At 40.8% G+C, this 26,171-nt stretch overlaps 1 protein-coding gene across 4 annotated transcripts; it reads right to left on the bottom strand.

Annotated features, from left to right (window-relative positions):
* Positions 1 to 113: 113 nt before the first annotated feature.
* LOC120716638 (deoxycytidylate deaminase-like) lies at positions 114 to 25,942 on the bottom strand. 4 transcript variants are annotated; one of them, XM_040004200.1, is made up of 12 exons: positions 25,368 to 25,942; positions 19,514 to 19,661; positions 17,517 to 17,690; positions 15,848 to 16,036; positions 14,139 to 14,237; positions 13,422 to 13,493; positions 11,973 to 12,019; positions 8,711 to 8,810; positions 7,832 to 7,967; positions 7,348 to 7,464; positions 5,040 to 5,136; positions 114 to 547 (listed from the first exon to the last, which is right to left on the bottom strand). In XM_040004200.1, exons 1-12 carry the CDS (start codon positions 25,457 to 25,459, stop codon positions 538 to 540), a joined length of 1,281 nt encoding a protein of 426 aa, XP_039860134.1. In that variant the 5' UTR covers positions 25,460 to 25,942; the 3' UTR covers positions 114 to 537. The 4 variants fall into 4 exon arrangements, with proteins under 4 accessions (XP_039860134.1, XP_039860131.1, XP_039860132.1 ...); XM_040004197.1 differs by having other exon boundaries at positions 114 to 1,205; positions 25,368 to 25,879; XM_040004198.1 differs by having other exon boundaries at positions 114 to 1,205; positions 17,517 to 17,654; positions 25,368 to 25,862.
* Between the last annotated feature and the right edge of the window lie 229 nt (positions 25,943 to 26,171).

Raw genomic sequence — 26,171 nt, 5'->3', positions numbered from 1 at the left:
AAAACAGTGGTAAGAGTGGTTTTTCAGCTGCAGTGACAGTTGACATGGCTGTGAGCAGTGTTTCCTACCTGTGTGGGGCCTCAGTGGTACACGGACACAAAATGAACAAATGATTCGTTTTCACGCGTGTTTAATGAATGAAAGATTTACTGTGGTACAATCAAACATTCTGTTACAAAGGTCCAAAATAACAACGGTGTGCTCTCTTGTTTCTGACACTTGACTCCAGCTGCAGTAAAGACATTCTTCACTACAGAGGAGGCATTAAAGAGTAGAAGTAAAACGTCAGGGATGGGGTCAAATTTACAGACATTACTTTTGGTAAACAGGTTTGATGAACTTAATTGCAAATAATATTGGCAGCTTCCAGTGTCACACCTCATCCTGCTAGTAGATGCAGCTGCACTACATACACGGGGAAATCGTCCTGACTTATCACCAAGACTTAAAACTTGACCTCTGACACCGACTTTGAGGTCAGATGTTGAGGTCACCAGGATTCGACCTCATCCAAGATCTTTAGTCGCTGCACCTACGTCACCTGGATCTGCAGTAATCATATTCACAAAAATACACAATCAGCCTTTCACAGCTTGTTTGCTTAATTAAAACTAGCATTTGGCTCTAATGAGTGATGAGGCTCAGCTGCATGAAGCTAACTCGTATTAACAATATTAAAGCCCAGTATTGTAGAGGTGGCATCAGCCGAGAGGAGGAAAGTAGTGATAAAATACTGAATGCTGAAGCTCCGAGTGCCAGCAGTAATGACAGCATCTCCCAGTCTCAGCTGTGAATGTGAACAAAGGTTAAGTGATCTTCATGGAGGAGAACGAGCCTGGAAGCTTGACAGAAACAGATTTCTGATTTACTCTCCTCGCCACAGGAAAACCAAACACAACAGTTTGTTCATAAGCCTTATGAATTCCTTGACCCAGAGGAAGTTTTAAAAGAAAAACGTTAAAGCAGGATATCAAAATATCTAAGATGCCAAAGTCAGGTTATCCTTGAGTTTTCCTTTGGACAAAGCAGGAGGCGAGAAGACAAACACAAAAAGAGGCATCAAAGTCCCTTTGACTCACTGCCTCATTCAACAGCTCCCCAAGGTGAGGCATTTGCATTTTCACTTGGTTGCACAGTTCAGCATTCCAGAGCAGTTAATGGAGCTAAAATCAATGACAATCTCAGTCCTCTTGGGCTTGAACTGCCTGTGAAAACACCAAACACACACAGACTAGTCAGAGACGCACCTTTACACACAGAAAATGCTTAAAGAAAAGAAAATGCACCTTTTAAAGATTTTTATTGGCCTCCTACTCTGATAAGCTATAACAAGGTTCATGTAGAGGTTTGTAACCACAAAAATCCATAGTTCAGCTCACAGACACGTCTTGGGATCTTTTTAAGCCACATCGAGCATCATAACTTGGGTCTAGCAGGTGTTCCTGAAACGGCCCTAGATTATGGTGATTAGAGAACTAATCGGAGCAAATAAAGAGTCGAATCCAGAGCAGCACAGCTGCAACTCAGGCCTGAACAGAGAGGCTGCATGCAGGTCTGGACAAGATAATAAAGTTGATCATTTCTACCTTTACGATTATTTATTAAAGTGTGTTTCTTATTTTGTTGTGACCAGCTGTGTTCTTATTTTTAAAATGCAGGTGTGATCAGTGCATCTTTCACAGTGAGTGCTCTGGCGGTTACCTTTTTATTTTAGTCTAACAGCAGACCTTATCTACAGCTCATTTTAAACTGGTTCCATCACAGCAGAATTACACACAGTCCGTATAGCAGACAGAACACCTAGAAAGCCTGATGCTGAGCCTCGTCCACCCCAGCTGTGAAACTCAGAAACCAGTCTTACTTGTTATCATCTATCGTCCACCTGGGCCTTACACAGAGTTTCTGTCTGATTTAGTTCTGAGCTCAGATAAAATAATTATTGTGGGTGATTTTAACACCCATGTAGATGCTAAAAATGACAGCCTCAACATGGCATTTAATCTGTTATTAGACTCAATCGGTTTCTCTCAGAATGTAAAAGAACCCACCCACCACTTTAATCACACTCTAGATCTTGTTTTAACATATGGCATAGAAACTGAACATTTAACAGTGTTTCCTGAAAACCCTCTCCTGTCTGATCATTTCCTGATAACATTTACATTTACAATAATTGATTACACAGCAGGTGGAGAGTAGACTTTATCACAGTAGATGTCTTTCTGAACGCGCTGTAACCAAGTTTAAGAATATAATCCACCCACTGTTATCATCTTCAATGCCCTGTACCAACACAGAGCAGAGCAGCTATCTGAACGCTACTCCAACAGAGGTCGATTATCTTGTTAATAATTTTACCTCCTCACTACGTACGACTCTGGATACTGTAGCTCCTGTGAAAACTAAGGCCTCAAATCAGAAGTACCTGGCTCCGTGGTATAATTCTCAAACACGTAGCCTAAAGCAGATGACTCGTAATCTGGAGAGGAAATGGCGTGTCACAAATTTAGAAGATCATCATTTAGCCTGGAGAAATAGTTTGCTGCTTTATAAGAAAGCCCTCTGCAAAGCCAGAACATCTTACTATTCGTCACTGATTGAAGAAAATAAGAACAACCCCAGGTTTCTCTTCAGCACTGTAGCCAGGCTGACAAACAGTCAGAGCTCTGTTGAGCCAACCATCCCTTTAACGTTAACTAGTAATGACTTCATGAACTTCTTCACAAATAAAATTTTAACCATTAGAGAAAAAATTACCAATAATCATCCCACAGATGTAATATTATCTACAGCTACTCTTAGTACCATTGATGTTAAGTTAGACTCTTTTTCTCCAGTTGATCTTTCTGAGTTAACTTCAATAATTACTTCCTCCAAACCATCAACGTGTCTTTTAGACCCCATTCCTACAAAACTGCTCAAAGAAGTCCTGCCATTAATTAATGCTTCGATCTTAAATATGATTACTAGGGCTGTTCGATATAACGATATATATCGGATGACGATATAAAAACGTCTGTCGTTTCATTTTACGCTGTCGTTTGTTTCGTGGTGTCGCAAAATAAACTGTTTACAGCAATATCACAGTTCTGATGGTCACTGTAGTGTTTATATTCATTTCTTCAAGTTCTCTCTTTCTCTTATATTTAATATAACCACACTACGGACGGACAAGCGCCTGTTTTTATGCGTTGTCATTAGCAACAACGACGGTAAAACCACTGCCTGTCTGCTTGTTTGTTTTCCACATAAACCTTTCACAATAAAGCTCAAGATCCTGTTGAGACTTTTCAAAATAAACTGAATCACATGAAAGTTGCAGAGTGTTTACGGATGAGAATTAAAAAGAGCCGCCAGGTGCTAAAAAATAAACCTTAGACTCAAACGTTAGAACAGGCTTTTCCCCGCAGCACGCCGTGTAATAAATACTCACAAAGAAAACGGCGCCGTTACAACTTATGACTAAAAATGTGTCGTTTCATGCATCGTTAAAACACTCGCCTCCATGTACACGACGCGCAGCTGGAAACACTTCCTGCAAGTCGAGCTGCCCGAGATTCACAGAACTTACAGAAAATGTTAAATGTTTGTGATTTATGTCGTTATCGGGACGATAGACGTCTTAATGTCAGGATATGAGATTGTGGTCATATCGCACAGCCCTAATGATTACCTGTCTCTAATAATCAGCTGTGCACCACAGGCCTTCAAGCTGGCTGTAGTTAAACCTTCACTCAAAAAGCATCTCTAGACCCAGCAGTCTAATTATAGGCCAATCTCCAACCTTTTTTGCTTTAGTAAAAAACAAACAAACAGTTAAATGTGTAACTTCTTTACACTGACAGAAAAGGGAGTTTCACTGGTCTGGCCACCTTAGGATCAAAGTGAGCTGTTTGTGGTTGTAAAATGTAAAATGACTTTGATCCCTCTGGTCTATAGGGTTGGTGAAATCTTGATTTGGTACTTTCTTGGGATCGCCAGCAGGTGGAGCTGTGGCTGCTCTGCACACCCTTGATCCTATTTTTCAGCCGTTCATCCCAGCTGAGGAAAACGACACGTTTCTCCCACTGAAACAGGCGCTTTACTTTTCTTTACATCTTCTTTTCCCTTTAAATCAAATACATGAATCATCCTTTTCTGACCTCCATAACAATTCCAACCCTTTCACCACATTTTCACTTGCACAGTTCATTTGTTGTGCTCCCTTCCATGTCTGTCCGCTTAGTTCTCAGATCTCAGGTGGTCCTTTGTTTATACTGACTTATTGTAAGTCAACATGTCTAAAAGATAGCTGTTGTTGTTAATTGGGGCTATGTAAATAAGCGTACTGTATGTCTTGATGCATGCTCAATCATCCAGGTAAGTAAACCCCAAAGTTTGATTGTGTTCATCTGGACGCAGCGCTGTCAGAGGGAGAAACCTCTCGTCACTCATCCAATTTACAAATGCAACCTGAATTTTGTGAATTTGCAGAGTTCTTGGTAACTTTGTAAAGCAATCAAATAGAAATAGAACAAAAATATACCCACTTCAGCCTCTGCACTCAAGAAATGTTTTATTGCAACTGATATAAAATCTGAAGTTTAAGATTTGGATGCAGTTCCACTTACTCGTGCTATTGGATTTAGCATGCATCTATTGGGCAGTCTCAACTACAGTCACAGTATGACAACATCCACAGAGATTTTTCTCTGTACTGTCTCCAAAATGAAGGAGGAATTGTGTGAAATTTAGGTGAAGCACCATCATCACAACAACTTTTAAGCACAAGCACAAGCTTTAGTTTTGCTATTTGGCGATAATATCTGCAGCAGTGGGATTCTGCAAGCATGGAAAAGCAGACTGTTGGCCTAAGCCTAAGTTTCCTGACAGCAGTATGTCAATAACAACAGTTACAACATTCTGAAAGTGTCCGAGACAGACGACTGCAGAAACGTAACCACCGCCTGACCTGAATTCAGTCTCTGGTCCGGAGTAGTTTGGCCGTACTTAAGGCAACAAAGCATCAGTTTCTCCTTCTAGACTAACGTGTAACTTACCTGTACTCGATCTTTGCCATACTGAGCAGCCTTCTGGAAGCAGTCATTTCAGGTGTGTCATGGTACTTATCAGAAAGATACACCACCTCCTTCAGACCTGGAGAAAGTGAGGGAGGGGTCATAAATTAATCTTATTTGATATTACAGAGGATGGAATATTGCAAATCAATTAAGGTTAATTGATTAAACACTAAGTAACAGACACACCGATGAGGGTTTAACACTTTTTAAATATACACGCTTTTGTTTTTTTCTGTTCCAAAGGACTGACCCACTCTGCAGCCTGATGTAGCAGTGAATCACATTCATAAATGTAAAAAAGGCCATCTATGTCCACTGTGAATGACCATTATTGAACAGAGGTGGTGGCCACAACCCACACTCACACTTTGCACCAGGTTACATCGTCTATGTAAGTCAGGTGATAGAATGTGGCTCACCTGAAACCCCTGGAGATGATGATGATGATAATAATAATAATAATAATAATGGATTGCATTTATAGCGCTTTTCGAGACCCTCAAAGCGCTTTACAACACCACTATTCATTCACTCTCACATTCACACACTGGTGGAGGCAGCTACAGGTGTAGCCACAGCTGCCCTGGGGCAGACTGACAGAAGCCAGGCTGCACCACCTCCGGTCAACACCAGCAGGTGAAGTGTCTTGCCCAAGGACAAAGACGGACAGAGCTGGGGATCGAACTGGCAACCTTCCGGTTACAAGATGAGCTTCCCAACCACCTGAACCACGGTCGCCCCCTACGCCCTCTTTCACACCTTGGCTCATATGATAACACTGATGACTAATAGATGGTCAGCGACCACCTCTTCAGGGACAACCCCCACTGGGGTTTAAACACTGTTGGTCTGAAAACAGCCTCTCATCCTCTTGGATGAGAGGCTGTTTTCATCTTCAAAAAACCTAAAGAAGTCAAACTGCCTTCCTTTCAAGCTCCTAAGACGACCACATCCTGGGTGACCGAGTACCTGCACAGACAGCAAATCGCATTGTTATTATAATTTATGTCTTCTCTGAGCGGTCTAAATCATCTAGAACTAACTGGGTGGTCTTTGAAACAAATGGGGGGAAAGATGTTGTTCTCACAATGTGGTCAAGCATGCTGCAAACACTGGTACTTAGAAAATGTGCCAAGAAGAGGCAGAAAATGAAAGCTGACTGAAACAGATGCCACACACCTCAAACTTTTAAGTACTGGGAGAGAAAAGAAGATTACGAAGAAGTCTTAACTAGTCTGAGAAGATTTTCAGAATGACCATAAGACAACTGAATGAACAAGGCTGAAAAGGGAAGAATAGCTGCTAAGAAGCAGCGACTGAGCATTAAGGAGGTCAACAAATGTACAGGAAGACTTCAGATCTGTCAGGGAGCACAGACACGGGAGTGCAGGTGACTGCAACTAGGTACTGTTCCTGTGCCCACACACACACACACGCACACACACACACACACACACACACACACACACACACACTTACATTTCTGGAAACAACATGGGGAACTTTGTGAAAATTGACATTGTCTACGACAGCATCTTGTTGCATCATGGAAACCCTTCTGGACTGTTGTGGGCACCAACAAGACAAAGGCCACAAGCAAACTTTAAAGCGACGCAGAGCTTAACTAACCAAGAAAAAGTAACTTTGATTCAGACAGTCCGTCAGTTCAAGTACTCAAAGTGTGGACTTTAATTCCACTGCACACTTTTGGGATTTGGATGGATTTGGATGGATCACACAAAGTTTCATCCAAAGCAGGTCGATGGGAACAGCTAGAAACCTTTTGTAAGTCACTAACAAAAGAGTATCACAGCAAGTACAAAAACAATGCCAGAAAACATGCAAGCTGTTATCAAAGCCGAGAGAGGCCATAAAAACACTGTTTTTAACAAGTTTCTTTGTAGAATAATAGCTGGGCACAAATGGAAATGTGCTTTAATCACAATTTTTTAAATAGTTTTGACTCTACTTGACAACATATTTTAAATCAGTCATTATGGGATGGAGGTGTGGAGTTTTAACTAAATATATAACTCTTACAAGGGACAAGTCACAGAAAGACAAATACAGTCGTCTGACTTTGTTGGGTGTCTGCTTGATTTGTTATTCAGACAGAAACTGGTGATGGCTAACCAATCAGACCATAATAATCCATTATTATTATTATTATTAAAAATGAAGTGAGTTCTGCCAACATTGGCCGCTGTGACTCCTAATATTATTACCTGGACCTTCATGAATCAGTATAAATGTAGAAATAGTTACAGTGTGTGCTGTTAATACTCACCTGCCTGAATAATGAGCTTGGCACACTCATTACAGGGGAACAACGCCACATACATGGTGCAGTCCTTCACATCAGCACTGTTCTTATTCATAATAGCATTCAGCTCTGCGTGGCACACTGTGAGACACGACATCGAAACAAACCTCAGTCACTAAAACACACTGCAAGTTTGATAGCGCTTCATTATGTAGCCTCTGCTGCCCCCAACTGGCCAAACGTTTGAAACTTTGTTCCATCCACTTCCATGATCACAGGTGCATAAAATCACACACAGATAAACATCTGTGAAAGAATGAGTCGCTCAGGTGTGAGGGCAGATGAACAGATACTTTTGGCGGTATGGTGCAAAATTAGATAGGATTTGGTTTACTCCAGACATTCTCCCACACAAAGCAGGAGTGCTTTGTTACTTTAATGCACCAAACACACCATTTTAAAACAAGCTGTTGTAGAGGAAAGCAAAAATGACAGTGTGCATTCTCACCATAAGGGTATTTAGTGTCAAGCCGGTCATCAGCAGAGCGAGACCATGGCAGCAGGTCATCATTACAGCCATTAGGCATACCGTTGTAACCGATGCCCACTATCTTATTCTCCTGGTTCACTATACATGCTCCCACCTGTGAGAGACACACCGAGACAGAGGGACATATATAAAGAGAGGCACACACAAAGAACTGATTCCTATATTTATAAAAACAAGACCATCAAATTAAAATTATTATACCACCACGTCCTATTTTACAATAATGCATGCCCCAAATTCGCTCCCTGACAGACTTTCTAATATTCAGCTCACCTTAAATTTGTGTTTTCTATTTCTTTCATCTGCATATTTAAATTGGGAGGAAATACAATTTTTGGGGCACGTTCAATTTCCACTTTTTCCCTGTTTTTCTTTCCTTCAGAGTCTGAGTAACTGTGTTAAATAATCATTACATCAACGGTGAACATCACATCCGAGCAGGCCTAAACCTCGTCTCCCTGTTTTTGGACAGCAAGAGGAAACAAACTAAACTAGGACTGTGCGTAGACAGCTTGACAATGAAGGTGACGTTTGACCGTTTTCACATTAAACTATTGCATTAGAAACGTTCCTGCTAATACATTATATTTTAACACAATGGGAGATTGTGCCTTTCGGCCGGCCTGGGAGCTCCTCAGTGTCCTCAGACAGCTGGGGAGAGATGAGCAACCACACATTCTCATGCCAACATGCAAATGACAACAACAACAGTAAACTCATAGTAACAGACTCTTCTAAACCTGAACCACACCTCAGTTCTGTACACCAGAAATTTGGATATGAACTCATAGTAAAGTATCTGTTTCAGCCCTGACACATAAGCAAACGCAGACGTACCTGGGAGCTCGGGTCTTTGCTTCTTTGTGCTGACAGAAAAGCCACAGCCATGAAGTACTCTGGCCACTCAAGGTAGTCCTCTCTTTTCTTGGTTTTGCCACTATAGAGAAAAAAACCCCCAAGAGATTTATGAAGTTATGTGAGAGAAAACAAAAACTGTCCAATTCTGGTTTAAGGGACTTCACAGCTTTGTGAGCCGTCACTCTGGTAACTCACCATCAATGTTACGATTCAGTTTGTGTTATCTGATGTGTACATTCGTATGTATTAATTGATGAGCTGCCAAAACAATCATTTACATATAAACACCACAGAGTCTCCTGGGTAGAAGCTCAATGTGCATAACCTTTAGTAAAAGCTTGAACATAATGGTTTTCAGTATCAGCACTTGTAACAAGACTGATACTATTCAGATATACACCAATTAGTCACAACATTAAAACCATGTCACTAATACTCTGTAGGTCTTCCTCCTGCCCCAAAATCAGCTAAGCTGTCAGAGTATGGAAAGAGTGGACACGGTGCCTGTTGTGTCTGGCACTGGGCTGTTGCTCTGGCTGCCCTCTGCAGCAGTTTACAGGGATGGTAGGGTGCCAGCGTTAGTGTCCAACAGATAATGACAACACTGAGAGTTTTTAATTATATTAAAAGATGAATAAGAATTGTATTACTATTTAGTATTGCACATTATTTTTTTAATTAACATTATGAATAATAAAAATAATATTTCCCCCAAAATGACTCACATAAGCCCCCTGACAAACAAACCTCTGTACTGAGCCACAAACGATAACACAAACTACTGAGAGCCACGGGGCTTATGTTTGGAGAAACAAGGGCCAGATGTGCAACCAAAGAAAACTGTCCCAGCAGAGAAAAAGCAGAGGCGGCAGTGTTAGGCTGTGGGAGATGCTTCCTAGTGTCTGGAAAGGGGGAACTCATCGAGGTGGAAGAAATCATGAAGACAGAAGGATAATGGGAAGATGATGAATGAAAACTTTAAGCAGTCAACAGCAAAACTGGGTCTGTTGTTGCAACAAGGACCAAAACATGTGTCGATCTCGGAAAACTCCACTTCAAGCGAGACTAAACAGATAACCTGGAGTACAGGAAGTGTATTTGGGACTGACGTCACTCCCGATTATCGAGTTTGAAAGAATAAATGTAGAAAAAACGGGATTTAATTTGGTTCTCGGCAAGGTAGAGCCGTGCAGGTATCACTGGGAGCAGCATAATACTTTGCGCTTATCACGAATAGAGCCTCTGCACACGGCGAGTCAAAATCCACAACAGCGCAGATTAAAGGTTCACGCTTTTACTATTGGATCGGTAACTTGGCGTATGTTCCGACCTTTTTGCATTTTTTTTTTTTGGCATTCCACAAAATCTCTCCAACGGGGAACTTCCGGCGATGCAGGAACGCACCATAAAACTCGAAACGTCACTAACAGCCCAGTGAGACAGTTTTACGACCTCCGAGCATTAAAAATAAATGTGAAAAACACTGTGACGGACTGATAAATGAAAGACATTGGCTCAGGGTGGAACATATACTAAAACACTACGTAACAGCGCACCACACGCGGACAGACTCAGCTGCTTCTCGGTGGAAATCCGAGCCTTTCTCGTCACGTGTAGAGAAAGGTTACCTGTTTAAACTAGAACGCTGTTGGGTTTCTTCCATATTGTAACAAGTAACTGGTATAAATCCCTCTGACAACGGCAGCCTTTGTTGATACCGCACGATGGTCGCTACGACACCGTGAACCACGTCACAACACAGGAAGAAATCTCCCGCGCTTAAGGCCGGACTGTGAGGAGTTTTTCTGCCCTGACTTTTGCTTCAAAGGACTGCAGCTTCTTCGGTCACAGTGGCGGATCGAGAAAGTCTTACAGGGGTGGGGCAGGGTGGCATATACGTCTTTGGTAAAGTACGTGAAAATCACCTATATGTAAATGGAGCCAACAAAGCACTTTAAAACTATTTATTATATCATTCTCTCCACAGCAGGCTGAAGAGCCTCCTGTAGACCCGCCCACATGTAACTCACACTGGGTTGACTATGTTAGAGGACAGGACAGTGCTCTTCCTTGATAATTATTCACACAATGACCATATGACACATTTATAGTAAGTTTAACATTTCTTACGTTTCTTATTGGCCAAAGGACCGAAAAGGTCCTTGTACCCCCTCAACTGAACTGTACAGATCCACTTCTTCGAACTATGAAATTCAGTCATAATGAAAACGATAAACACCCACATCACTAATTACTTGAGCTCAAGCTCTAAGAACATAATTAGAAGGTTAACAGCTGCCATATAAAGAGCAGCACTTGTGAAGTACACTTCATGTCTGTTTGGCACTAAAACAGGTCATTCATCAGCTTGTGCAGCTACACTATAGAGATAAAATTCAGGTATTTGCAGTCAACATGCTACAAGGGTATAAAAGTGGCTCATTCTAAGGAGCTCTGTGAATTCTGAGCACGGTAACGTAATAGCATGGCACCTTTGCAACAGGTCCCTCTCTCCTATATTCTGTGACCAGCTGTAAGTAGTATTACTGCAAAGTAAAAGAGTTTAGGAACCACACCAAATCTGTAGCCAAATGTTAAAGAGGGAGGGTCACTGACTGATGAACTCATGGTGCACCAGGACCTTTATTAAGACAAAAGTAACAAAAACATCATGTGAAATCACAATTTTCCATTTTAGTGCTGGAACTAGTGACACCAGCAGACTCTTGTATGCGAGGCTCTCCTAGAGCGCTCTGTTTTTGGTGGAATGCATTTCAGTCGCACGCAGGTCAGGTGACTGATAATATTCAGTCTTTACCCTAAAAAGCTTTTTGTCTGAATCGTTGTGCTGATAACTTTCTGTTGATGCATTTAGCTGACTGTGAGTGCTCCGGTTTACATCTCTGCATGAATTATATTGATGCTGTCAAACTTTTTACTCCCTTTGATATCTCTGTCTGTTGTTTGTCAAGCCTCACTATTTTTCTCTGATTAAACTGATTAATGGGTGGATATGTACCTGTATAATAAGTATACAGTATACTAAAGTATAGTAAAGCTTTAGTGCACTAAAGCTTTGAGTGTTATTATTCACAGTGTGTTGTGGATGATTCAGTGTGCAACAGACTGGAGGTGCTCTTCAGCCTGCAAATCTCACAGTTAAAGAAGTATAACTGCATCAAAACAGCATTACACTGAAAATCAGGCTGCTTCTACTGCAGAAGTACAATCAGGTACTTACAAGTTGGCAACACTTTGTATCCCATCAGTAGCCCATTTACACTCTTCCTAAACAAACAAACAAACAAACAACGCAGACAAACAGCAGGTTAAGAAATAAATACTTCAATTCGGACACCTTGGAAAGTTTTCTGTTTTCAAATGACACAATCTCAAACAAACACACACACACACACACACACACACACTGGTGATGGCAAAGCTGCATGTAGCCACAGCCACCCTGGGGCGTACTGGCAGAGGCGAGGCTGCTGGACACTGGCGCCACCGGCCCCTCTGACCACCACCAGTAGGCAACGGGTGAAGTGTCTTGCCCAAGGACACAACGACCGAGACTGTCCGAGCCGGGGCTCGAACCGGCAACCTTCCGATTACAAGACGAACTGCCCACTCTTGAGCCACGATCGCCCAAATAAATAAAATCCAGGAATAATGTTCTCAATTGGTCAGTAAATGGTGATTTCCTACCAAGTTTGGTCTACAAAATAAGTTTCTGTAGTGATAGCAGAGATAAGCCAGAAGTCGTCCTCATACGCCCAAATATGGGCCTTGTACCAGGATGCAAGTTTAACGTACCGACGGTATCTTTTTGTTCTGGATTCACTGACACCAACATCAGCAATCACGGTGAATGGTCACATGAAGCTGGTTATCAACCTGTTAAGTTACCCTGGCTTTCCTAATCTAGGTACACGCGCGTGCAAGGGGTGACACTGGCAACATCTGACCAATCCCACTGAATATTGAGCAGCAGCTTTAAATGTGTCAGACAGTAAGACTGGAAAAAATCTACTATAAAGAAAAGGAAAGCTGGCAAAAATGCCAACAGACTTATTCCATTAAATGAACGTTTAAATTAGCATAAGACAGTTTTGTATTTTTTAGCTGCATCCCAGATGGTGTTGAACAGTCTGATGGAAAGTATAAATATAAAAACATAATTAAGTGTAAGTTTATGCTACTTGCGACTGATATAAAGTACAAATAGGTGTCCTGAGACTTAATTATAGGCAGTGATTTAATGATTCCACAAAATCCCAGAACACTCCATGTTAGTGACTGAGCAAAACTACAAACATCTCAAATGAATTTTCCTAAACGACTGTATGATTTCTACCATATCATGTTGAGGTTTCTCTTTAGATACGTGTCACTGTGACTCGCAGCCAAAGAAGTCGTGGAGGTGCCAGCAGGTGTAAATGAATGGTACTTAATTGCATAGACAGCATAACAGAACAGAATTTAAAATAATAACACAAAATTTAAAGTGGGGTTATTTAAAACTAACTCATTCCAATCATGAGAAAGCTTGAAAACATAAGGTTTTCAACTCAGCTTAATTACCTTTTTTTCCAAATTACTCAGCGTACAAACAGTCAAGAAGGTCACATGTCTACACTTTGGTCTACTACGACTACAACACAGGACAGATAAGGAGCAAATTACTCACCTTTGAAGGATCAATTGTGTAACTGGAAGCATGCGATGAGGTAGACGACTGGCATGGCTGTGTACTGTGCACCTAAAAAAAGACATGAGAAGGCAAAAGGAGATGCAACTAAAATGGCCATTTTTAAACCATTTGGGTAAACTGGTTGCAGATTACCAGTCATTTAGAAAAGGTGGTTTAATTTAATCTGAAAAAGCCGATTCACAAGGTCCTGATTCGATTCAATTAAATTTGGACTCCGATATAAAAATATGGATATGCATTTATAAATGATCAGAATTATAATATATTTCCTGTCTATGTATAAAAACAAAGCTGACACTGTCAGACTTCATCAGAGGTGTGAGCATCACAGCAGAGGCCTTTGTGTCAAAGTGACTGAGGATCAAACAGAGAAACATGAAGCAGGTGTTCCTGGATTGGCTTTTTATAGCAGATAACCTTAAAAATATTCTGCAGTAGAACGAAAACGTAAGAAAACCATCAATCAGCATCTGAACATGACCTGATGCTGCTGAAGTGAAGCAGAGCAAAGTTAGAGGTTTGATTACAGACACAGCTGAGAGTTTTGCAATTTGGCATCAAGTTTACATTTGTTCGATATAAATTTGATTTGAATCAGGAAATCAATGTTTTAAACCCACCCCTAATCAAGTGCCACGTATCAACAGAATTACAGGGAGAAAAGCAGGCGTCACAGCATGTGCACACACCTACCTCTGTATTTCTCTGTTCAAACTTTGTTTCCAACAGCAGGACTCTGCTTATCAGCTTTTCCCAGCTTTCTCTGGATACGGTGACGACTTCTCCCACATTCTGGAAAAGAATATGAGAATTACAGAAAAGAAGCGCTCGGGTTATTCTCTTTCCTGTTGTCTATCAGAGAGAAGACTAAAGAAAGGGCAACATATTTTAAATAAGTAGGGAGTATCTTAGCTTTGTCTGTTTTCCTGCCTTGCTCCAGGCGTTTCTCCAGAATACTGACCTTGCTGAGGCCAGACACTGCATAGCTGAGCTTTTGTTACCATCCCTGAGTTTGGACCCTGTGTTTTCAGTTGAACGTTTTTCAATATTGATATTTTAAGCGAAGTAGATGAGCGCTTTCTCATCTACTTCAGTTCTGGGTTTTAGTTTATTTTGCATCCTTTGAGTCCCTAGTGAATCTTGTTTCCACTGTGGTCCCCGTGCTTCTGTAGCTTTTGTCTGTTTGTGATTCCATGTTTTGTTACTTCCTGTACTTAAGTAGGCTTTTGTCTCCTGTGCTTCAATGTCCAGTTTAGGTCCAGTTGCCTTGTCATGCCTGATTTGCTCCCTTTGTGTCCCTCTGTAGTTACTCTCATCTCCTCAGTCAGTCATGTGTCCATGTATTTTGACCTTTTGTCTGTGTCAAGTAAGCATATGAATGCTCACTTGTTCTCCCAGTGTCTCCCAGTTTGTTCCTGCCACTCTTCTTCCTTGTCCTCATCACCTGCCATGTTTCTATTGTCTCCATGTGTGTTCTTTGCTGTGTGACTCCTTTGCTACCTAGTGCCATGGTTTTCTCTAATTGCCTAGTGTTCTGCATTCCTGGCTCCAGTGAGCTCTTTATTTTGCATTTCTGGAATGTCACATGCAATAAAGCCGTTTTTGAGTTCAGGTTTTGCCTCTCGAGACCTGCATACTGGGTCCAAAACCTGTCTGCCATATACACCACTCATGGTGCTGACATGTGTTCAACCTACCCTGAACATATCCTCAGACTTTCATGCCTATTAAACTTTGAGACGCACTGAATCCTTTAAGATTTTTTGACATCATTCGTTAAAGAATGTCCAGTATATTGGACATGATACACCCACCCTGCTAGGGAAAACAATGTGCATTTCCCGACTGGTTGTAAGTGACTGCGGGAGGTGACTGGTAGCAAAACGTCAGAAAGTGTGACTCAAGCTTCAAAGTGAAAGAGCTGTACCCAACATCTCTCAAAGCACAAATGGTCTCAGTTTCCAATTTGCACTTTCCACAGATTCATTATAGCTTGGAGAGTTGCCAGCGAGTGTTTATAGATAAATTTGTTACTTTCATCCAAACTACGGACAACTATGGCAACATGCTTGCCAACAAATCAATCACACGGTGCTGTTTGCCAACTGGTGAGCGAATCACAGATCTAGGTCTGTCTGACCGGGGCTTTACCAAAGATGTTCCCATCAACCTCAAGTAACCACTTGCAACTGGTCAGGGAGTACCCAGTTTGCCCCTCACAACCGGTACTTGCCAGATGGCCACTGACTAACCTCAAAGCCTGTGTGATTTGGGCCTTATTCATTTTATTCTAAGTTGTCATCACGATTTTCACGGGTGGAGACAAGTTAATGTCACATGGTTAGCAGTCACGTGTTAGTAAAATCTCAAATAACCAACATCTGTCACAGGAGTTCACTAACATGGAGGCTGTTGTCCTTATCCTCTTTTCCTGGCAGCTCTGCAGCGTCACTGCTGGAAGAATCAGGGGAGTGTACGTCACCAGAGGCACGTGTTCCATTATACAAGGACAATGGTTCAGTATGGGAGGAGTTTGTGGGAGATGTCATAGGATTTTCCATGTGATGTATGACAAATGACTTCCTGGATACCTAAAATAGATAAAAACACAACGATCAGCTGTTAATGTTACATTATTATCGTCACGCCTCTCTGTAAATGTGATCCTCCAAACATCTGTGAACGGCTTTCAGTTAACAAAGACATGACTTTCTTTGAGTGCCTGTCGCATTGAGTAAACTGCATCACTGATGTACAGTTTTGTACAATGCTATGCCATTCTCTGGACATCAGCTGGTCATGTACGACTTCACACCAGACTTGGGTGCCAGAGCATTCGACTCTGGGCTACAGGACTGCTGTATGGTAACCGTTTCTCTAGACACACACTGTGAGGTGGAACTATGGGCTGTGACTGATGAAGTTTCCAAAGTCCACAAGAACACACAAGTACGCATATTGATAAATGGCCCACGAGTGGGGTTGAGCTGTACCATACAGTGGAAGAAATGCATATGTACTTTATTGTTACCATTTTTTAAACTGGCAAAAGCAAAAAACAAAGCACATGGGTGGCAGTTCTGTTTTATTTTTTAACTGGCAGGTCCACTGGCATGATTATTCAGCAGCAACCACCCCATCTCATGTCCATAATTTGTCTCTTTATTCCCCACTGCTGGAGAATACCAAGGCAGCTCTCTGATGTTATGAAATGTATTGAATGCCAATGAAGTAAATGACAGTGTATTTGACCACTTTAGCACCTCTGCTGTTTTCTGTGTGGCTGCAAACTGTGGTACAAATGGTATTTCTATTTATCACTGTGAGAACAAACAAGTCTGACTTTTAAAAGTCAACACACTTGTATTTGGTTCAGAAAAATCATCAGAAACATTCTTAATATTAGACTTTTTTGGCCTAATATATTCATCCTATACTACATATGATTTGTGGTGAGTATGTAACAGTTATAGTTTAATGTAGTAACTAATAATCTGTACATTACACTGCTGTGTTACACTGTTACTCAGCTGAATTGTGTGTGTCTCAGTGGTTTGTCCTCTGAGCCATTCAAATGTTTTGGGGGTTTTAAATATATTTTCGGGGCTTTTCTTTATTTCTTTCACTGTCCTTTCTTTACTGAGACAGGACAGTGAGGACAAGACGGGAAAGCTGGGAACGAACAGGGAGAAGACACAAGAAATGGCCTCAGGAAGGATTCAAACCTTTGCCTCTCCAGTAGGCGTGCAGCATATGGGTCACCTACTTGAACCAGTGAGCTATACTGGTCCCTGTGGAGATCCTGTTCAGAGTAGTTAACAGTATTTATTACTCAGGAATAAAACATTGAGCAACTCTCTGTACCTTTGGATATTATTATATCTTGTGACAAGTCATATATTAAATGTTTGCTTTGAGAAACTTGGAGTGAGAAATGACTCGTGTAACACAGTGTGCCACTTGTGACCCAGCAACAAACACAAACTCAAACACACTACAGAAACTTCTGGAACAAGCGCTCTCCATTTGAGGCAAATACATGGAAATAAAAACAAATGGCAGGTTTCGTACCTTCTTCAGCTGGCTGTGTTTCTGCAGGACCAAATTAATAATGTCACAGATGACAGAGATTTTCCTTTGAGAGAAGCCCCACTGCAGGAACTGCTGCTTGGTCAGCAAGGGCTTATACTGGAAGATATCTCGCAACACCTTGACAGACAAAACGGAGACAGGAAACACACAAAGCTGGACACATTGTTACAGGACTGAATGGACTTTCTTATAAAGCACTTTTCTACTGTAAATGGGATTAAAAGTAGAGAGAGCGGGCTCGCTGTCTGCTCTTTGGTCAGATGGAGGCGTGTACACAGTATGTGCTACAGCCAGTCTGTGTGTACTCCTGCTGTTGCTGGTCCACGATGAAGAGTGAAGCACATACTGAGCTGAAGTGTTGAAAACAAAAAGATCTAAACTGCAGTCTCTGTCTGTGCTTTTCATGCTTTATTTTTTGGTGTTTGATGTTTTTTAGCACTTCTTTTGTTCCCAGTGAACGTTATCATTATTGGATTAAAACACACATGACATTATCGAGCAATGCTACATTAGGCTTGTGTTTCGGAATGGGCACGCTATAGATCTATTAGCTATCCCTTGTGTAACATGTGTTAACACTGTATGTAAACCCTTTAATTTCATATCTATTCTTTACATACCTGGTCAACAAACCTTTTCTCTGCACCCTTGCTTGTGACCATGGCTAGCTTTCCTCACTTTGGCTTGCCTTCCTTAAAGTGTAGCGTGTGAAAGTATAATATCTACACATGTGGAAAATACTGGCAGTGACCAGTGGTACCCCTCAGCATCCTCGTAGATACACCTACAGCATCAGTTTCAATACCCTACATCACCCTGCTCTCAAGTGATCTCATTCACACGATTTTCAGAAACCTTGACCTCTGACCTTGAGGTAGACATCACTGATATTCAAACTTGTCCAAGGTTTTGGTAGAAGGGTGACGACAACACCCCACCAGCTTTTTACTACTGAGAGGTAAAAACTACTGACAAACGATGTTGTATTATTTTAAATGTGTCTCACATTATCCTTACAAATACCCAGCTACAGCTACAGACAGCTTTGTGTCAGTGTTTAGCTTCCTGCTTGCTGCAGCGCTCTGACATCATCAGATCTACTCTTCAGTGCAATGAAATTATAAGAGCTGTTCTTCTTTATATTTATTTTTTTCCTTTCACTAATAACTGCTTTCCTCACACAACAAAAGGCTAACTGTGTGATTACTGAACGTAACATAACTCAATGAATGAAGCATGACAGGATTTGGAAACAAACAACAAGGTTTACATGAACCAGATAAATGTTCTGTGCTGTAATTAATGTGGGTGAGTTCCTCATGCTTTTCATTCCCTATACCAAACATACTGTTTCTTAAGTCTGTTTGTGTGCATCCTTTATTCCTGTTGTTGCATCCCCGAAACAATGTTTAATCACAGAAACAGGCCTCACACAGAGTAACACAAATAGACCCATGTTCTTGGCAATGGTAGGTCAACACTTTTAGGTCAATACCATCTTTGAACGGTTGTCATATAGTGCTCTGCAAAAGTCTTAAGCAATCCTTCATTTCTTTCTTATTTTTTTATTCCAACAAGCTTCTGTTCATTTCTTAACGGTGGTCTTGAGTAATAGTTCTTGAGGCCTTTTTCTTTGAACGTTGGCGGCTTTTTCATTCATTTCCACTCAAGTCCTTGTATCTGACCATTTTCAGAAGAATGGTTTTTCTTTGTTAAGCCTCTTAACACTAACCTGTAAATCACTCGAGCATAAAAAGCGGCCTAACTCGAGGGATGAACCAGTGTTTAGTCAACATGTAACAGAAACAAAGAATCAAACTTAAATTGTGTCTAGCACAGACCTGACAGAGGCATCTAACCCGAGGGCGCAGACCTCAACACTTTTGAAGCACGGAGAAACAAGGGGCGGCTCAAGCAGTATAACAGTTTTTGCGCATTAGCAAAAAGACAACACTCTAAACACAGGAATTTGTTACCTTATAAACGGCCTCTGTAAAGCGGAGGTCAGTTTTACCCGTCAGCTCTAAACCAGCTGCCATCAGTTGCTCAGCAAAAGGTGGAGAGAAGGAGGTGAGAGTGAAACTCAGTATTGGCAGAAAAGCTGATGGATCTCCTTTGGACAGCCTGGCAGAGTAACACACAACAGCATTCACAGCATTAGAGCAGATACAGAAATCCATCTGCTGTGCTGATTTTTTTAACCATTACACATTCGTCGCTTTTCAGAATCAGGTCGTTCAGAACATTCAGATTTACATTTTGTTCTTTTTTTTATTCATCTGGTATATCTGGTAAATATTTACACAGACCTGACAGAGGTACAACCATCTGTATTATGTGCAAATTCATTCAACATAAATACTTACAGAATATGTACAAATTCATGCAATGATGCAATCCTGCATCTTCCCAAAATGGTAAATGTAGTATTATGGGGTATTACAGGCTTTTGGTTGTTTTGTTATTACATTATTAACATACATTCACACATACTTAATCATGTAGAACAAGCCAAGTACTTTCTTACAAATGATTCCAAGAACCGTGAAATGATGGGCGGTGCTGCCAAAGCTGCAGAATACACACATGTGTGCTCTGATACCAATTCACGACTTCTGCTTAACTGGAGCCCCTGTGTGAGGCTGACACTTGGTCTGCATGGCCTTAAGTGGCAAACATTTATCTTTCAGTCTTCACAAAGAGCAGCCAGTCTATTGCCAGAATTGTGAACAACCTGCTAAGGACCAAAGTGCTGAACAAAAAAAACATACTGTAAAAACCTGGAAGGTGCAGAGATATTTCTCAGTATTGGGTGGAGTATGTTAGAAAAAAAAAGGGCAAAAAAACCCCAAAACAAAACAAAAAGAAACATTGGACCTAACATTCATTTGATGCACAGGCAGGGGTGGAAATTAGCACTCGCCACTGGCGGGTTTGAATTTGAACAGAAAAATACGTTCAATTTGAGATGCGCCTGGGTTTCTAAATGCCACTATGCGATCCGAGCAGATACTAAAATGTGACGTCGTCAGACTGGCTGGTCAGTAGCGTCACACGATGAGTCATGAGAGCGTCCTGTTCACAAAAATTAAAACTGCCATTTTTGAAACCCGGCAAGGGGAGAAATGGCTACAAAAAACAAGTCGATCTGAGGAGGTGCTAATGGAAAAGGGGCTCTGGAAGGAGGAGGAAAATTTCAACAGTAGCTTTTGAAATGTAGATTTACATTTCTGGAGTTTAGTGGGACGTGTCAAGGGAAGAACCCACAGTTAAACTGTGATTTTAATGAAAAATTGAAACAAGCTGACAATGGTGAGCTACGCCACTGGCTTGTTTTTGATGAGAGCAGCCAGTCAGTGTTTTGTCTTTCTTTTGTCTTTCGCCCGCGCGTGCACACACACACACCCCTACTATAAGCCTACAATGAGAATAAGCGTGTAACCTATGTAGTTAGGTCAGGTATTATTTACATGTATAATATAAGATTATGCCACATGCTGACTGCCTGTTGTAAGATTTAATCATTGGGATTAATGTGCAATGTTTGACTTGGTTCTGACCTATTGTGATAAGCCAAAGAAAAGGCTAGTCAGAGACCTGACTGGCCTTTGGGCAAGACTTTTGTCGGTACCCGACCCTGCAGCTGTGTTTGGCCTGAGGACGGGTGGGAAAGTTACCCATGCAGGGGCGGGGATACTGGTCCTATATTAGGGGACCAGAGGACACCCCAGCACTCCCTTTTCTCCTGCTGCTGTCCATCTCTGGGTCGCTCTGCTGTCTGTGCACCCCGGGATTTTTGCTTTGCTTGCTATACTCTGTATGTATTTTCTTGCTGTTCATATGATTCAGTGTAAACTCTGTTCCAAGAATTCTCCTCTTTTCCAGCATCTTTTTGACTGCCTTGATTAAAAAAGTTGGATCTCCACATCGTCGGTGGGATAAGGTTATCAGGATGGCTTCAACCACACTACGTAGAACACCGGTGTTAAAATCTGCAGGGTTCATTTTGTGACAACAGTGAAACCTAGTGTTTAACTGGCAACATCAAGGCGATCCATTCAAGCTCAGTTAAACTAAGAGGCTCCACTCAAAAAGATTATTGTGCAGCTTGGGGGGAGCAAGTGTCAGGTAAAGAGTGGGCTGTCTTTCTTTATGAAGGCTGATGGATTGATCCACGGCTCCACGAGCCCACCTGTCAAAGTGTCCCTGAGCAAAATACTGGAACGGCTGCATCCATTGGAATGTTATCTAGCATTTATGAATGGAAATTAAGTAATACGCTTATAATATTCATAATAATATGCTCACTAAAAAAGACAAATATTACTAGCAGTAATTGGAGAAACGCTACAGAAGAAAATGTTTAAGAAAGCACTGGCAATTCACAAAATATCACATTTCTGCAATGAAGAGAAGGAAGGAATAAGTCAAAGAAAAGAGACTTAAAACAAAATCTATTTTATTCATGAGCATGAGAAGTTCACTACTCTGGATTAAATCTTATTTATTAGCATTGGCTATGGGTGCTTATTGTCGCACTCAAAGGAAATGGATGGAGCAACGCAAAAGGAACACCAACTGGAAAAAAGAAATCATCCACATACATAAACTTAGAATGAACAATGAAAATATCTTAAAACTCAACAAATCTCTGTCGTTATTGAGGGATTTTACCAAAAGCTACAGTCTGAAAAACTTAACCTTTCTTTACACAGATTAAAATGAGGGCACAAATTATTGACAAAAATCAATGGAAATGATGTGATCAAGAATTATCTCTGACAGAACTCAAACAGTTTATCAGTAAACTGAACAAGAAAAAAATCCCCAAGTGATGATGGACTCACTGGAACATTTCAGAGGCTCTTTCAAGATCACATCACTGACTTATTAAATGTTTTAAAGGAGGCCACAGAAGCTTGTAGGTTTCTTTCACCAATGTGCCGGGGCTTAATTACACCTGAACCTGATAAGAATCAAATGATACAAAATGATAATTGGAGGCCAATTACACAAATTAACAATGATGTCAAATTACTATCTTATATTTTTACAGAAAGACTTCAATTCTGTTTGGATGCCATTATAGTTGAGTGTTAATCAGGCTTTGTGCAAGGAAGACAATGATGCATTTGAAGGGATCGCCATCTCAGGCCAGGAAGTTAACAGATGATACAGCTATCTCCTCGAAAGATGAGTTTCAGATTAAAAAAAAAAAAAACTGTATTAATGCTTTCTCTGAAGTATCAGGTCTTACTTTAAACAACAAAAGGTGTCCTGTTCCCTCTCAAAGAAGCTTGTATCCATAAAGAAATTGAAGGTATTCCTGCCAAAGAAGTAGTAATGACCTTATCTGGGGATTCATATTTGTCAATATCAGTCTGAGAGAGAAATATCTCATTTTCAGCATCAAATTCAACCTGAACTGGATCAAACGTGTCATTAGAGACAAACATAGATTATGGTATTTAATACCAAACCTTATTTTTAAACATAGAGGGACAGAATTCCTTCTTATGTAGCGCTTTACACAACTTGCCTCATTCGCTGCCATTTGCACAAACACTTTTTTCTATGCTCTTTCTACACAAGTGCTTTCTATCTAACATTCACACACATTCACACTCCGATGGATCGTTGTGAAACTTGGTATTAGTATATTGCCCATTCAGACTGGAGGAGACAGCGATCAAACCACCAACCTTCTGATTAGAAGGTGATCTGCTCTTCCTGCTCACCCAAACAAAACTCCAATTCCGTTACAAGCATTTTCATGCTGGCTTCATCTTTACAAACATAATTTTTCCCGACATAAATCTCTGATTTGGAATAACAAATGTATTAAATACAAAAAAATATTTTATATCATAGACTTCATTAGGGCAGCCCGGTGGCATACCTCACAGCAAGAAGGTCCTGAGTTCAAGTCCATCACCTCGCCGGGCCCTTTCTGTGTGAAGTTTGCATGCTCTCCCCGTTTTGCGTGGTATTCTGGGAGTTAGCGGGGTTAGGTTCATTGGTAATTCTATATTGCACATAGGTGTGAATGTAATTGCAAATAGTTGTATGTTTCTATGTGTTGGCCCTGAGACAGACTGGCAATCTGTCCAGGGTGTAGCCTGCCTCTCACCCTATGGAAGCTGGGATATGCTCCAGCCGCCCCGCGACCCTGAAAAGGATTAGCTGAAGAGGATGGATGGATACTTAATTGTACTTCATATCAATATTGATTACATCCACCTTTGTTCTAGCGTTCGTGTCACATACAAATGATGTCACGGGATGGTCGACTGCATTGCTATAACAACCTCAGGCACATTAGGCTGTACTCGATAGTACATGTAATGGAAACATCAAATGGTATGCTTCTCTCCAATGAAGAATTTTGTCTACATCTCAATTTAGCTATAAATCATGACGATTATGCTGAAGTATTTGGCTCAATACCATCAGGGGTTTGTATGCTTTTTAAGAATAAACCTAATATCCCTTCATACCATATGCCGTTGGTATCTTCAATACAAACTGTTGTTGGTAAGATATGCTTATCTAAGCATTCTAAAAACAACAATAAATCTATTAGACCTTTATTTCAGAATAGCATAACCAGGGCTGCACATAAGTGGTCCGCAGGTGCGCATTGCTGTCAAAATAAAAAATGCGCACAAGATAAGAAGTTGCAGCGCGTGTTTGCGGACATAAGATTTTCTGGAGGACAACAGACGTTTGTTTAGAACTCTTAAAGATGTCGAAGAAGCTCCTTTAAGCAATTACTGTGATGTTCCTCCACCTCCAAACAAATGTCAGAAGGAGTCCGAACCGCAAAAGAAGCGCGTATTCTCGGAAAAGTGGTTGCAGGAGGTGAGCTGGCTTCAAACAAATGATGAACGCACAGAGATGTGGTGCAGAATATACATATATATTCTAAGTTTGGAAACTACCTAATCAGTTTTTAATTACCAACAAAGTTAAAGACATTTCTTATAAGGTAATACACAGAATTTACCCATCTAAAGATTATCTTCAAAGCAAATTCAAGTTAGACATTGATGCAAACTGTAGCTTTTGTAAGACTTGTAAGGAGTCTGCTATGCATCTTTTTTGGTTTTGTCCCCTTGTACAAAACTTCTGGCAGAGATTACGTGTCTTCATCTCAGAAGATGGATTTAAAGGTTTTGCACTATTTTGGAAACATGTATTATTTGGTCCCCACAAAAACCAAAGACAATTCAACATAGATATGATTAACTTGTTAATCTTAAAGGCTAAATTTCATATTCACAAATCCAAATGTTTAGGAAGACATCCCTCCTTTTCTATGAGTTTTTGCAATATCTTAATTCAATTAAGAAATCCGCTAACCCCAGAGCTGTAAAAACTATGGTTGTATGTGGAAAAATGAAGATCCTTCAATCACCGCTCTTTGGTTTAATTAGATAAACTTCTCCCCCTAGCGTATGTGTATTGTATGTTCTGGCTAATGTTTGTTTGTTTGTTTGTGGTACAGTTTCTGTAAGTACAAAACCTTTAATGCAATACTGTTTCATTTTACTTTGTATTGTACCAATCTTTAAATAAGGATCTTATTTAAAAACAAACAAACAAACAAACAAACAAAGAAGATAGGAATGGAAAACGATGGCGTCGAGCCGAATAAGCACTCTTGGGAACGAGCTTTGTACCCTTTAGCAGTAAAAATGCTACAACTGAAGAGCCGTGGTTTTTAATCAAAGTGTTTTTCTTACACAAATTACTAATAAAACAATGTAACGCGAATACTGTTAGTTTGGATCTCTTTAGTAACAAGGGACTGGCGGTGGTGACGCTTACCCATTGTAGTCGACGTATCCCGGGTACTTGATCACTCGCAGGAGAGCTTCCAGTTTACGGAGATAACCTTGAACATCTCCAGTAGACAACATTTTAAATAGATGTAAAAGAAAGAAGAGCCCGTCGATACCAATCCCCGTTTTTATTCCCAAAAAGGTACGAAGGAGTTTCTCTGTTGTGACAACGCCAAATTTAAAGAAGCCGAATTGATTGTTTAAAAAGTCGAAGCTCTATTAACACTCCTTTATCCTCTTTTCCACAAAGAGACATAACTCGTATGAATCATTCTTCTGCCGCTTTTCCTTTTACTTTAGCTAGTTTTGTTTCTCCCGGGTCGTCAACAACGCGACGCTCGATTGGCTCTTCTTCTTCTTCTTCTTCTTCTTCCTTAGTTTTTAACGGCAGCTTGCATCCAACAATGTTGCACTACTGCCATCTCTTGGGCTATACTGCTACATCATTTCCTTATATGCTCCTGATGACTTCGGTACTTCTCAGAAACGAAATTCCTTTCCCTTCATCATGATTTAACTGAGCAACCACATTCTCAAACTTGAATTCCCTGTTAGTATCCATTTCTACACTCGATATTCTTCTTTGACTGACTTATTTCCGGCAGCTAATAAGCACACGTTCTATTGTTTCTATAGCATTACACCGATCACATAAACCAGCTAGATGTTTCCCCATGTTGAAAGGAGTGCCATTCAAAGAGCAATGACCTGTTCTTATTCTATTTATTATTATCCCCTCCGGCCTACTTATTCCTCTGTCTTGTAACTCCAACTGTATTTTATACAGTTA

This window comes from Simochromis diagramma, unplaced genomic scaffold, assembly GCF_900408965.1.
Source record: "Simochromis diagramma unplaced genomic scaffold, fSimDia1.1 OVJJ01000565.1, whole genome shotgun sequence".
Taxonomy (NCBI): domain Eukaryota; kingdom Metazoa; phylum Chordata; class Actinopteri; order Cichliformes; family Cichlidae; genus Simochromis; species Simochromis diagramma.
The sequence above is the reverse complement of the archived record's forward strand: the minus strand, read 5'-3'. Positions and strand labels throughout refer to the sequence as shown.